Genomic DNA, 15423 nt, shown 5'->3' on the forward strand with positions numbered 1-15423 from the left:
TTGTTACATTGATTCTTTAAAAAAAACAAAAAAAACGCCAGTCCTTCCCTTTCAGCAATAGGGCAACATGTGATTTTATTTTCTGTCTTCCGTAACAAGTATCCAATACATATTGGGCCTCATTACGACCCTGGCGGTACGGAGTGAACAACGCCATAAAAGGTGCCGGCGCCGTTCACTCCGTACTGCTGCATTACGAGTTCCCCTCGCGGGACACGGTAAGCAAGCCTGGGAAAACCAGGCATGCTTACCGGGTCCTGCGAGGGGAAGAGGGAGCAAAGAACGGGCCATCTCGTAATGGCCCGTTGTTTGCTCCCTCTCCCATTCCCATTCAGCCCTATGGGGGCTGAAGTGGGAATGGGGAAGGACCGTGTCCGGGTCCTTGGAGGGAGGAATTACCGGGCCTTCCGAACTCGGAATGGCCCGGTATGTCCTCATTCCGAGGACCCGGACCCTGACGCGATTTCGGCGGCAGCCATGCCGCCAATAGCGGCATGGTTACCGCCGAACTCGTAATGAGGGCCATTTAATGTTAACTGAGTGTTTGCAGTCTGATTGTGATCCGATACACCTGCATATATGTTTAGTATGGAGTGAACAAAAACTAGCCATGAGCACATTCATTTTCATTATTTCACATAGTGGATAAATGTACCTGTAAATTAAAAGTTTACAATCCAGGGCAGGCTATTTACATGTGCAACCTCTGTGGAATAATGCCTATAGCACTTGAAATGTTTTAGCAAAACACACAGAGAAATGTATATTCACATGTGAGTTTAAACTTATTGGCTTTGACATATATTACTTGCAAACACAAGGAGCATACTGAAGACATTATTAAACCATTTGCAATTACATTTGAAGTAGATTGAAGTAAATCATGCATCCTCTGCAAATGACATGAGAAGTGCTGATAAAGCCAGAAATCTCAGAGCATGAAAAACTGCAAAAGGTTTCATTTCTATCTTGTATTCCTTACACGTCATTCTGTGAAAACATTGCTCACGCTTAATACCAAAATGAGCAAATGTTATGAGCTATCGCCCAATTTATTATGAAACCGAGAATGTGGGTATTCAAAAGCATAGGACAGTTTTTTTTCAAAGAATTTATTACACACTGTAGCTTACGAAAACATACTTACATTCTTGTGCAGACATATTTTTGTAAAGTGTAAATTAGCTAAATATTTCTCATTTTAATATGAGCCCTGTATGTTTGTAAACATTTAATTACTATATACAAATAAAAGAATAATAATGTAAAAGTGAATGTTCAAATTTCACCATCTTGGAAAATTTGACAGCATGAAAGGAAAACATTCTTAGTCATGAATGCCTATCATACAAACTAAATGCTAATTTGCTTCAACTAAAAGCAGGTGCTAATTGGCTGCAACCAAAATGAGTAGGATGTGCACGGTTTAATCCGTAGTTTGAAATACAAAAAACTTTTGCAAATCTCATGTTATTGCAATGGGCAGCGGTCCTCCCAGGTAAGTCTATCTGCTCAAGGACAGTTGATAGCAGCTGGCAGTGGGATGGCACTATTCCTTGGAGGCACTCCCAAGTGGACAACATTTGGAATGTAAACATTGTGCAATTCTCGTGTTATTTCAATAGGACACAGACCTCATAATGAAGTCCAGCCAATTAAAATAAGTGATAAATGAATGACACTCTCTAGTGAGGATTGACTAGTAAGTAACCAAGGGTGATTTAGATGAACCTGAGGATTTGGGCTTAGATCCTTTTATAAGAAGCTGCTCAGAACAGCAGTGACACACATACGACAGAATCGTTTGGAGGCCACGTTCCTGAAGAAGCCAGATGGAGGTAGTTTCCAGAAGAAAGTTCTGCCTCTGGAGAAGCCAAAGGACAAAGCTGATTCACAAGATGGATTGCCTGGATAGGAGAAGAAAAGCAGCTAATTTAATACATGAGTCATGAAAGTTGTTTGGTCCATGAACCTAAAACTTGCCATGTTGCCAATTTTTCTAAATTATAACTTGTAATGTTTGCGTCAATAATTTAGATACACAGCCAAATTACAGAGGCGAGCTGTTTCATTAAGAAGGAGAATATCGATTTAAAATGCCTTTCAAATGCCTTTCCCATGGGCCAGTAAATGTATTCATGGGCCTAAAACCTGACCCAATGCTATTTATTCCAAATTCAAATGTTCTATTTTAACATTCTGAGGCTCAAGTAAGCCATTTTACCAATGTTTGCAACATATATTTTTTCCATGGCTGCGCCATCAAGAGACATCACAATGTATTTTTGTTAGGTAAGCCTTTCAACGATTTCTCTGATACTGTCAACCATGCCATCCTGCTCAACCATCTCCGTGATAACCTGGGTATCACTGGCCAGGCTCTGGCGTGGCTGACCTCTTTCCTCTCTGACCGACCCTCGCAGGTCCAAATTGGGTCCTTCCTCTCAGCTGTTTTCTACTCTACCTGTGGTGTCCCCCAGGGTTCTAACATCTCTCCCTGGCTTTTCAACCAATACCTGGCACTCCTTGTCCGCCGCATCGCCACTCTCTGCCCCAACTTTCAGTGCTATGCGGATGACACCCAGCTCATTTTCAGGCTACCCTCAGCCTCCTCCTCCCCTTCCCTCATCTCAGACTGTCTTTCTGCTATCCAGGATTGGTGTGCCGCCAATGACCTCTGCCTTAATGCCAGCAAGACTGAGATTCTCCTCATCGGCACACCCTCTCCCTCCCTCCCTGTAGCTCTCTGGCCGGCCTCTCTTGGTCCTCCTCCTGTTCCCACCTTTGAGGCTAAAAACCCCAGGTTCATCTTAGACTCCACACTCTCCTTCTCTCCTCACATCTCTGACGTCTCTAAGAAGTCACACTACCAACTGCACCTCCTCAGAGGTATTCTTCCTTTCCTCTCCTTCCCCCTGAAGCTCACTGTCTCCAGAGCTCTGGTTATCTCGTGACTGGACTACTGCAACAGCCTCTTTCTAAATCTGCCTGCCTCTACACTCCGCCCCCTGCAACTTATCCAGAACAGGACTGCGAGACTTGTCCTTGGCCTCAAGCCAAGGGATTGTATCTCTCCAGGACTGAAATCTCTGCACTAGCTCCCAGTGGCTGCGAGGATTAAGTTCAAAATCCTCTGCATCATCCAGAAGGCCTTCTGGGGCCTGGGGCCTGAATACCTTCAACTCTCTCTTCCTAAATATCTTCCTTCTCGAGCTCTCCGCTCATCCACCTCAATTCCCTCAGGGCCACTCGCTTCTCCAAGCAACGAGTTGGTGGTAGATCTCTTTCTTCGGCTGGGGCCTCCCTCTGGAACAGCCTCCCTTAAACTTGAGGAGAACCATCTGCGGTTCCGGAAGCACCTCAAAACCTTTCCCTTAGCTTCTGCCTTTTCTCCTCCTCTCCTCTGCTGACCTCCTGGCTGTTACTGGAACTGCACTGGTGACCTGGACACCCTCTGATCTCAGGCCCAGGTCCCCCCCTGCCAGCGTCACACACCTGTACTGCCCACCTGGCAACCCCCGCACTAGGGGACTGTTTCTGTATCCCTACAGTCCCCCTACCAGCCCTTGACACCTGATGTATGCACTTATCATTGCACTTGCCACTTGTTGGCCATTACTTATTATTGTTATCATCTTTATCATGTACTGCACTGTCCCTGCCCCCTCCCATGCACTTGCGCAATCTGAATGACACCTGCCTAGTAGGATCGTTGTCCGTCATCCCTTTGTTCCCCTCCCTTGCCTCGTTGCGCCTTGAAACACTTGTGTATTGGCGCTTTATAAATGCCATATCATATCATATCAGTGGTCAACTTGCCTTCTGCCTCAGGAACCTCACCTTTTATCAGTATTTCACACTTATCCTCTTAAAACACTCCCTGCAGTTTACAGAAAGAGACGGGTTCCTTTCATGCACATCAGCAGACAAAGGATCAGGGAGTTTTGGGATCCTCCCAATCTTCCTGTATGCAGACAGACTGGAGCCTTGGCAGGCTACAAAAAGGGTTCCCGCCAAAGACAACAATCAAATCAGGATGTCCCCATCCCAGGATGGTAGAAGTACCAAGAATGAACAACCACACAATCAATGTCAAAAAGAAGAAAGGAGCAACCATGTTGGAACAAGGGTGTCCCTCCTGTGCATAGCCGCAGTTATGGATACAGCCTGCGGTGGAAAATTGCACAAAGGTCGGTAGAACATATCCACTGCCACCAGCCATAACTAAAGGGTTGTTACTGAAACTGAAAAGTTACAGGAGCAGAAGGAACAGGTTACTAGGTATCCACTCAGCACTCCACATACACTGGAGTGTGATGATCTCTCCAAAGGAAAAGCTTGGAAAGGTTAAAAAGTATCCCCCTCTCCCTGAGAACAGTAGTTCTTACGGAAGCTATACAAATATAAAAAGTAGAGCCCAATGGGCTCTCAGCAACACTGCACACAGGGTGCTGTGCGCTGCAAAGTGAAACACAGATGCTTTTAAAGGGTATGCAGGAGAGCAGGACTCCATAAAATAAATTTAAAACATGTGGTTGGTCTGATGGTGCTGGTTCTTGGTCCAACATGTTTGGTATCTTGTGTGCTTATTTATTTGGCATGGAGTAGAGTGTGGTTTATTTATTTCCTTGAGTTATTTGTTGTGCAGAGCGGTATTTCCTTTTCCCCAGGCATGCACACTCATTGAGGGTGTTACAGCATGATTTCTCGGTGTGGGAGTAATGGCGTGTTCTCACCATCATTTGGGTCTTCCTATATCGCTCACGCACATGTATCGTGGTGGATGGGTTTTCTGCTTCAATTTTCTCTGCGTCCTTGGCTGGCTGATCAAGTGCAATGTGGAAAGGCAGGTGAGGGCTCCGTCATCTGTGTTGCACTTGGCGGGCGGTCTTACTCCGTCCCATCCAGGCTGTTCAATTGGCTCAGAGTGGTCAAAGGAGCTGCCGGCAATAGCGCTGCCACGCCTGTGAGAGGGGTCGTTACCCTCATCCTCATTGCAAGTTTCATATGAGGTGCCGCCCGCACAATAAGACACGTCCACACTGTCTTGGTGCAATGCCTAATCTAATCTTTTTGTTCCATTCCTCCCTCTTTCTCCTTCACGTCACTTGCCATGTTCCATCATCTGACCCTCCTATATAATGAGGAGGACTAATATTCTACTTTCTAGATATGACAATGGGGTTCTCAGTGCTTTGGCCTTCTCCTATGACTACAAAATGCTGGTGGTGTGTGCATTGGCCTTCTGCTCTACCTAGTGCAACGCATGTGAGGTTCTCAAATGTTGGATCTTCTCCTCTGCCTACAAAATGCATTTGGGTTTCTTAGTGCTTTGGCTTTCCCCTATGCACAAAAAATGCATGTGGGTTGTATTCCCTTTCCAACCACAATTCATACCCTCGCCCACCTGCAAATCATGTGGCCCAAAACCCTCCCCCACAAAAAATTCCAACCTAATTCCCTAACTCTACCCAGGCCCCATCATTGACATCATAACCTAGCCATCCTACAAATCCCAGACGTAACCAACCTGAGCTGCTCCTGCCTTTTCACATGCCATCCATTGATTGTTCAGAATGTCTACTTGCCCACCTGTATATAGAAGCAAGGTTGTACACAGTCGGCCCACATGTCTCTATCCGTTGGAGAAATCCTCAAAGTTTGACCTGGGCGAGCTCCTTGACATTTTACTTAACATTTTTGCCCAAACCATATCGATCATTCTTAGTCACGAAAAGCAGAGACGATTGGGATCATGACATATTCCCTTGAGTGGAAGTCTCCAATATTGTTGCTGGGGCTGTACCTGTATGGTTTTACCTTGGGAGGGAGGGGTAGTAGAAATCAGCTCGGCTGCTCAGTAATCTGCAAGGGCTGATTGGAGACATAGTGTGATCAGGTTAGGAACAAAGCTACTTATAACTTTACCTCTCCTTTTTAAGATTGATGAGACCCTCCTCATGCGAGCTGGCAACCATCCCGACAGCCTGAGGGACGTGAGCAACAGTTCAATGATGGTAAGACTACTTGATCCTCATGATGGCTGCCTAGTCTTTCTTCTTTGATTGTCTCTTTTTTACTTCACCATATATCCTGCATACACACACACATTCTCCATGATTTAGCAGTCATACTTTTATGGACTACAAAACCTGGAGCTGTAGAGCCAGATTTTGCTAACAACATTAGTTTCTCATACAGACTGCTGTTGCACAATAAAGGCGTACCAGGGCAGCACAATTGAAGACAAACACTTAAATTCAAGAAAGGATACACGTTTTAGAACAATGATTAATGTGTAAACCTGTGAGGATTCCTCTGATGGCAAGAGATGTTGGGCTAGTCTAATCAGATTGATGTGCTTTGCTACACTCTATGGAAGTTTGGGGCCTGACCCACATTACTTGCACAAAAAGAGTAGTGGGATTTTTGTAAAGGAGATGTGAATGTGTGCATTTGGGAATATTTATTTACAACAGCGTAAATTGTTTTTCCCTGCTAGCCTACAACTGTGCAAAAGAAGCTACTGGCAATTAATAATGCACAGAGGGGTCATTGTTTGGCTTTATGTGCATTTTCTTTTGCTTGGAAAGGCAGCAGTGCAAGCCTTCTCACATGCTCGTTTAGCAACGTTGTCAGGTATAAAAAGTATATTTCTTTTTTGAGACCGGTAACAATGTGCGGTACTCTAAGTCTCATCTTTGTGAATTGTATTGTCTATGGCCCATGAAATGTGCAGGCTACCTTGAAGTTGGTGTATATATCTCAGCATTGGGCATATGCAGAAAAGAACAAATTCACCCTTTTCTTTGGGAACCAGGCCCTAGAACTCATTTTGTAGGGGCCTCGGCGATTGTAGTAGAATTGGATGCCATTAGCCAGGAATTAAGTGCCTGATTAAAAAGTCCAAACATGTGCAACTGAAGCACTCAATACAGCACTGTTGATGACAAGTATTGGTTTGGAGTCAGGCTGGGTGAACTTCAGTCTTTTCTTAGTGACCATGCTCCCCACTCTCTCCTTAACCTACCTACCCACCCAGGCGGTAACTCTTTGGAGGTCTTATTCATCTCCACCTCTCTTTCAGGCACTAATACTACTGTCACACCATCCATATCTGATCACTCAATTGTTTCCACCACATCTCCTTTCCACCCTCTGACCTTTCCTCACCACTTGCTTCAACTATTACGAAAAGGAAATGTAAACCTTCTGCCATTCCCCCTTTCTCTCCGACCTACGGTTCTCACTCTCATCCTTCACACCTGATGCCTCTTTCACCAACACTGCCTTCTCCAGCTTCCACTCCCTACTATATGACTCATTCTCCTCTCACATCCCACTGCTTACTTTCACCCCTAAGTGTCAGCATCTTCAGCCATGGGTCACCCCATTCATATGCTTTCTCCAGCCAGGCATGTGTCGGCTGCTGCACAAATAAAGACCTACCTTTTTGCATGATGACTTGCAACTCTACCTCTCTGCCATGATCTCCCTCAAGTCCACTCTTGATAGAGCAAAAAGGGAATTCTACCTAACTCTCATTGACTCTCACTTCAACCAGGGATGTCATGTGGGGGTCGCCAGGGGTCGCAGGTGTGACCCCTGAGGTCCCCCTTGCTACCCCTGTGGTCTCACTTGACACCCCTAAAAAAGAATGTTCTTACAAATTGAGGCTCCTGGGCTGTGGCTAGTGCCATGTGGCTCTTTGTTTCAAGAGTGGCTGGTTTCTTGTTAGGCTTCTTTAAAAAACAGGGGTTCCACACCCTAAATAAGAAGGAATAGGAATAACAAATAATGTGTCTTTCTGGAATTCTGTACAATAATTGCTAAACTCATTGAAGGTTTATTTCAGGCACAATTCAGGGGGTGAGTCACTGATTTAGTCTGTTCCTAAACACCTCAAAATCAGACAAAAACCTCTAAAAAGCATTTAGTGTAGAATATGCATCCATTTTGGTCTGATTCACAGAGCGTTTTCCTTTGGGATTGCGCCATTATAAGACGCTTCTGTGATTCAGGCCCTATGTATTTTGCTTTTACCAAGTTGCAGTTATATCATGTTTTGTTTGCCATTGTCTCTGTTACGATCATCACAAGACATTCCATCTTGGTGTCCTCGGTCACTTGACAAAATCCTTGTGATATGATATATGATAAGTCATTTATAACACGCCTGTACACACGTGTTTATAGGTGCGCCTAATGCTTGTGTACAGTGTAGAAATGTTTGACCATAGCACATAAAGTGGCCCTTGATTTCATTATGCCACAATGCCAATCATGTTTTGTAGTAATGGGTCTATCTTTCCTATCTCTGTGGCATTATGTTCAGGATGTTTGTTTGCATGTAGGAGGTAACATGTGCCCAGAGTGCGGGATGTCGTGTGAGTGGTCAGCTTTCCCAGCGCTACTCTAAATTCTTTAATACACAGTTATGAACCCTCCCAATGGTATGTATTTTGCCAGCCTCTGAAGCCTGAAAAGTAGATCCATGCATGCCTGACAGGTGACCAACTTTGCACCAGACTTGCAGATGAACTGGCCTGCTGGTAAATCTCAATTGCCAGTTTAATGGAATCAGGAATGGTATCCACTAAACAGTGTTATTTGCTTTCTGACTTTAAGAACATTCAGACATGTAATTGATCATTTGACTATAGCCGGTAAGCTAGCAATAGCTGGTAAGATAGCTCAGGGGGTTGAGGGCTTGCTACTGTGATGTGTGTGTGATCTGCAGGCTGAGGGTCCGAATCCCGGCAAGGCCAACTCAGCCTTTCCTCCTTCTGATGTTGATAAATGAGTACCAACACAGGTTGGGTGCAATTGTATGTATATGTGTTCTATATAAAGCGTTTAAGGCTAAGTACTATATACATCATTATCATTTGGCCTTGGACATCTGCTTGCATTCACAGTAATTTGGTAATTTGGGCCTATACACACTGATATTAACGATGCATATTTTGATCCATTCTTGTATAAAATGTATATCACATTACAGTGATATTGTAAACATATTTTTCGTAGTGTACATAGGAACAGTGCTATGTGGTGCCACCTCCTCTTTTGTCAAGGGGTGAAGGGTTGGGTTCCATCACTTTCCTTGATGTCACATCAGGGTGGGGTCAAATTACATCACTTCCTGTGATGTCATCAGAATTTAAGGGTCATGTGATGTCACTTCTGCTACTCCTGGCATTTTGGTGAAATTACGTCCCTGACTCCAACCATCCTCAACGGTTAGAGGGCAGCCTAATCTCACTCCTCCTAAGTCTATGACTTTCAACTCCACTCTCACAGCTAATGATGTAGCTTAATACTTCACTGCAAACATTTCCTCACATTCCCTCCTCCCACATTTTGAACTACACCTACTCTACCATCATCCTCTGCCTCTATCTCCCACTTTAGTCACACTAATACTGATGAAGTGCTATCTCTACTGATGAAGACTAACCCCTCTTGTGCCCCATCAGACCCTCTTGCTCCTCACCTAGTCAAGCTTACTACCCCTTTAGTGGCCTCTTGCCTAGCTGAACTCTTCAACCTGTCCTTTGACTCTGCTTGTTTTCAAAACAGCCATGGTCATCCCTCTACTAAAAAAGCAAGGGGTTGACCGGAGCCTATCGGCTAACCTTTGCCCTGTGTCTCTCCTTCTGCACTATTCTAAAGTGCTTGAAAGGGTTGGTTTCAAGCATCTTACCAATTTCTTGAACATCCACAACCTTCGAGACGTCCTGCAAGCAGATTTCCGCTCCCGCTGCCGCCACTCCATGGAAACTGCTCTCATGAATTTGTCCAACTTAATCTCCTTTGCAGAGCACTCCAACCTATCCTCTATCCGAATTCTCCTTGACCTGTCTGCTGCCTTTGACACTGTCGCTCACTCTGTTCTCCTTAATGCACTTTCCTCTCGGGATTCATGATGGAGACCTTGCCTGGATCGAATCCTACCTTGCACCTCACCAATTCTCTGTCTCCTGAAGCAACAACACCTCTCAACTCACTCTTCTAACTGTTCGTTTTCCACAAGGCTCTCTCTTGGGTCCACTCCTCTTTACACTCTGCTGTTGGGGCACTAATCTCCTACTTTGGGTTCTTGTACCAACTCTTTGTGAACAACGCCCAGATCTTTCTCTCTTTTCCTGAACTCTCCTCTGATCTCTCTATCAAAATTTCAAACTGTCTCTCTGCCATTAAATGTTGGATGCCTTTGCACTGCCTGATATTAAACTCTACAAAAACAGAGTTGCTTTTCTTCCCTGCCTAAAGCTCTCTCTCATCTCTTCCTCTGCCCATCCAGTTCCAACCTGATACTCTCCCCTTTTCTTCTTCAGCTAGAAATCTTGGCGTCATCTATGACCCTTTGTTACGCTCACCCGGTCTCTGCGGAGGTGTTGGGGCACGATTGCAGCCCTCCCTGAACTTGAATCAGCCCCTTCAGGCCTCTCCCTCAGTAGAAAAGCTGTGAGTGGTAATAAGTGGTGCTACAGCTCCTGCGTAGAGATAAGAGTGTGTGAGTGCGCCAATCTGTGAATGTTGTACCTCTTGAACCCTTCACCCCAAAGTGCGGTTTCTGTGAGCATACGCCGGCCCATAAAGCTCACCTGTGAATTATGGAAGATAAGCTCTCCATCCTGCTACTTCTGGCAGGGGCACGTCGAATGGGATCTAGTAAGTCTTTCTTGAGCTCTTGCGATGCTGTTCATTCTGTTTAATGTCCTATTTATGCCCGCAATAATGTCTCTCTTCTGTTTTCTTCCCTTAGATGGAAATGTGGCTTCAATGCAGCTGTGAGACGCGAGATGCGGCCGTATGGAAGATGGATGCTACCGCAATGTTCGACAGCAGGTAAGTGATGCTTTAAGGAAAGCGCGAAGTGCGGCGAAGCGCAACCTTAAACGGACTGTTTTTTTCAATGTGTAACTTTGCCTTCTGTTTTTCTTTGCAGGCGTTGCTGTCGACAATGGAGCGTGTCATGCTGCGGTGCCAAGATGAAGATTTCAGCATTCTGGCAAGTGTAAAGATGTAAACCTGGATCGCCGAAGAGATGTACTGGTAAGAACAGCTTCCGCCAGTTGTTAAGTATGCTGACAGGAAGCAGGATGTCCAGGAAGCAGGATCTTCAAAGGTAAGTCTGACCTCAGGAGACAGTGAGCGTTATGCTGCTTGCAAGTGCAGAATAACGCGAAGCGTCTGTCTTGAGGATCGGGGCAGCTTATATAGCTGAGATTGTGGGCACGCCCATTAGGGCCAGCTTACCAGCCACACCCTGCCACTCCTAGAGAGTGAGCGTGTGCAATTGCAATCCATTAGCAACCACACCCAAGAATACACTTGGGGCTGCTTAATGGATGGAATGTTCAAGGTTAATGCATCCTGCTTAATGGATGGAATGTTCAAGGTTAATGTAGCTGAAGTGCTATGTCCATAATAAAAGCTTTTTGGTGTTAAATTGATGTTCTTGTTTACTTTTGTTCATGAGCCTGGTGCCAAAGGCACCAGGACAGTGTCCACCCAGTTCTCCTGTGCATGCGACCCCTGCATGCCTGTGCCCCTGACTTCCTGACCATGACAGCACTCCCCCTCAAGGCCCCTCTCAAGGGTGGTTCTCCTCCCGGCCCTGGTTTGGTGGGATTATTGCGATGCAACTGTCTGATTAAACGCAGAGCATGGACGTGTTCACTGGGTTCCCAAGTTCGGTCTTGAGGTCCGTAACCTTTCCATGCAATTAGGTAATTCAATTCTGATTGAGCCACCTTGGAGTCCAGGATGGATTTGACTTCATATTCTGGTTCTCCATTTATTACTTCGGGCTCTAGCGGAGAACGAAGCTGTGTATTGGACTTCATTGGTTTGAGGAGAGAGACATGAAATACTGGGTGAATGTTCATGTGAGATGGTAACTCCAATTTCATGGCGACAGGATTGAGTATGGACTTTATAGTATAGGGGCCTAGGTATCCTGGGCGGAAAGCTCTTGGCCCCTTCAGGGGAATATATTTGGATGCTAACCACAGCTTTTCTCCAATCTGGTAGGCGGAAGCTTCCTTCCGATGTCGATCAGCAAACAGATTTTGTCTTTCCTTAGCCTTACTCAGATGCTCTGTCGCCTCCTTAAGAACCTGAGTGGTTTTATGCAAGTTTTTTATGGCTGACATTTCCAGGGTATCGGGTGGATCAAATGCTGATGTCCTCGGATGTCTTCCGTGCACAGTGTAGAATGGAGTTTGCCCTTTGCTTGTGTGAACTGAGTTATTGTATGCATACTCAGCTATCCAGAGTATATTTTTCCAAGAATCCTCGGACTGTTGCAACATACACCTGAGATGTTGCTCTAAAGTTTAGTTGGTTCGTTCAGTGTGCCCATCAGTTTGAGGGTGATGGCTTATGGACAACCGGAGAACGATTTTGGCAATCGTACAACACTTTCTCCAAAAGGCAGAAACAAATTGCGTTCCGCGATCAGATACTAATATTGATAGAAATCCATGCAATCAAACAATTTGCTCTAGGAACACAGAAGCGAGAGTTGATGCACTTGGGAGTCCCTACAGAGGGATGAAATGGGCCATTTTGGAGAATAAATCCACAACGACTAATATGGTGTTGTATCCATTGCAGGGAGGAATATCCGTGATGAAGTCCATCGACAGGCTATGCCAAGGTGCTGGCGGTACTGTTAGGAGATGTAGTAAACCAGCAGGGTTCTGTTTCTGAGACTTGTATTGTGCACAGACACCGCAGGTTTCAATAAATTGGGCAATGTCTTTTCACCAGGTTGGCCACCAGTAGTTTTGTTTTACCTTAGCCTGAGTTTTGGCTATTCTGGGGTGTCCTTCCACTAATGAATTGTGCAAATTTGTGATGATTTTCTTTTGCAGTTCTTGGTTTTGGACATATAATCGTCCTTGGAAATACGGTAGATTGTCTTCAATGGTGTACTGGTCACCTTTTAACAGCAATCTCTGTTGTGTTGATTAATCCATCGGGGATTGCAAACTGGTTCTTTGGTCATCCACACACATGGTGGCTGCTATTCTGGTTGAATCCTTTCCTCAGGAATTATGTCCACAGGGTCGGATGCTGTAAAAGCCTCTTTTTCTTCACTCATGCTAGCTGAGAACCATCCACAGCAGTGACGTTTTCCAAATTCTGCTTCTGTCGGAGAGGAAGGCCTATTCGGAGAGCCAAATCTTGGTCAATGTAGTTACCCACAGCTCCAAAATCAATATATGCCTCCAAGGCATGTATTTTTGATGGTTGCTTGTGATTCACCAAAAGCACTGCAAGGACTAGATGTGAGGTCTGTACGGATTCCTTTTTCATTCTCGACAAGCGGACCCCTACACTTGCCGGGCATTGGTGTTTCCCGAGTTCTGTTCTTCTTCATCAGTTTTATCTATTGCCCCAACCGTTTTCTTGGGTGGTTTTACCGGGCAGTCACGGAGGAAGTGATCTGCTTGTCCACAATATAAGCAAAGCTGTTGTTGTCTTATTTTTTCCCTTTCTGCTTTAGTAAGGGGACTTAGTAATCCACCAATTTGCATTGGCTCAGACTTTTCATGTGGTTTAGTCTGATTCTCACGAGGTCGTACGTAAACTGACCGTCCCTCTGATCTAACTCGATCCATTGTCCGATTCTGCAACCTATGATCGAGTTGCACCATCAGGTCTATGTAGTCCGCACACCTCTCAGGGGGATTCACCACTTGCGCCAACGCATCCTTAAGTTCTTCATGTAACCCCCGGTAAAAGAGTGTAGTCCTCTTCTCTTCTGGCCAGTTGGTCTGGGCTATGAGACGATTGAAGGTTGCAATATAGGTTAATATATCTTGACTCCCATGTCTGAGTGACAACTCGTTGTCCAGAGCTTGTCCTTGAGTATGACGGGCAAACAATTTCTCCATCTCTTGTTGGAAATTCCCAAAGTTCAGAACTAAAGAGTCATCTTGATTTACCAAAGATATAGATCAGTCCGCCGCACTACCTCCTAAATACGAGAGTACAAACGCCACTTTGGCTTGGTCATTAGGAAAGGCTCCTGGTCTGCACAAAAAATGAAGGCGACATTGGTTCATAAATACGGCGAACTTGTTTTGGTCGCCGAGGAAGCGTTCGGGAGGGGCTAGAGGCACTGCTCCTGGAAGAACCACATGAACCGGTGTTGATTGTTGTGGTGTGGAAGAATGAGAAGAATGGGTCACTCCAGGCAGTGGAACCGGTCCTACTTGTGCTTGTAGCATTTGTCTTGCCAATTCGCCAGTTCTTTCTCGAGTTATAATATGATCCCTCTGTAATGCATTGGTTTCCTGTCTTGAAGCATGTACTTCAGCCCGTAATTCCCCTAGTAAGAGGGCTAACTGATCTGTTTCTGAAGTTTCCATAACGCCCAGGCAGAGAGTATTAGAGGCTTTGCGTTCTGTTACGCTCACCTGGTCTCTGTGGAGGTGTTGGGGCACGGTTGCAGCCCTCCCTGAACTTGAATCACACCCTTCAGGCCCCTCCCTCAGTATAAAAGCTGTGGGCTGTGATATGTGGTGATACTGCTCCTGCGTAGAGATAAGAGTGTGTGAGTGCGCCAATCTGTGATTGTTGTACCTCTCGAACCCTTCATCCCAAATTACTGTTTCTGTGAGCATACGCCGGCCCATAAAGCTCAGCTGTGAATTATGGAAGATAAGCTCTCCGTCCTGCTACTTCTGGCAGGGGCGCGTCAAATGGGATCTAGTTCCTTCACTGATCCCTGATAAGGATTTGTCCAGTCCAGCTGCGACTATGTTCTCCTTATGATTGGTAAGTTTTTCTTGAGCTCTTGTGATTCTGTTCGTTCTGTTTAATGTATTTATATGTTGCTCCTATTTATGCCTGCAATAAGGTCTCTCTTCTGTTTTCTTCCCTTAGATCGGATGGAAGATGGATGCTACCGCAATATTCGACAGCAGGTAAGTGATGGTTTAAGGAAAAGTGCAAAGTTTGGTGAAGCGTAACCTTAAACTGACTGTTTTTTTTATGTCTAGCCTTGTCTTCTGTTTTTCCTTGCAGGCGCTGTTGTCGATGATGGAGCGTGTCCTGCTGCGGTGCCAAGATGAAGATTTCGGCGTTCCGGAAAGTGTAAAGATGAGAACTTGGCTTGCTGAAGAGATGTACAGGTAACCCTCAGTTGGTAAGTATGCTGGCAGGAAGCCGAATGTCCAAGAAGCAGGATCTTCAGAGGTAAGTCTGACCTCAGGTGACGGTGAGGGTTACGCTGCTTGCAAGTGCAGAATAAGGCGAAGCGTCTGTCTTGAGGATCGGGACAGCTTATATAGCTGAGATCGTGGGCAAACCCATTAGGGCCGGCTTACCAGCCACGCCCTGCCACTCCTAGAGAGTGAGCATGTGCGAAGGCAACCCATTAGCAGCCACACCAAAGAATAC

The 15423-nt window shown here is 45.5% G+C and overlaps 1 protein-coding gene across 1 annotated transcript in view; it reads left to right on the forward strand.

Annotated features, from left to right (window-relative positions):
- Positions 1 to 15423, forward strand: part of NECTIN4 (nectin cell adhesion molecule 4) — a 478950-nt gene that overhangs the window by 451065 nt on the left and 12462 nt on the right. The window contains exon 8 of the mRNA XM_069607194.1: positions 5943 to 6017. Coding sequence (XP_069463295.1) covers positions 5943 to 6017 — 75 coding nt within the window. The remainder of the gene's footprint in view (positions 1 to 5942; positions 6018 to 15423) is intronic.

The sequence above is a fragment of the Ambystoma mexicanum genome, chromosome 1p (genome assembly GCF_040938575.1).
Source record: "Ambystoma mexicanum isolate Mex_15411 chromosome 1p, UKY_AmexF1_1, whole genome shotgun sequence".
Taxonomy (NCBI): Eukaryota; Metazoa; Chordata; class Amphibia; order Caudata; family Ambystomatidae; genus Ambystoma; species Ambystoma mexicanum.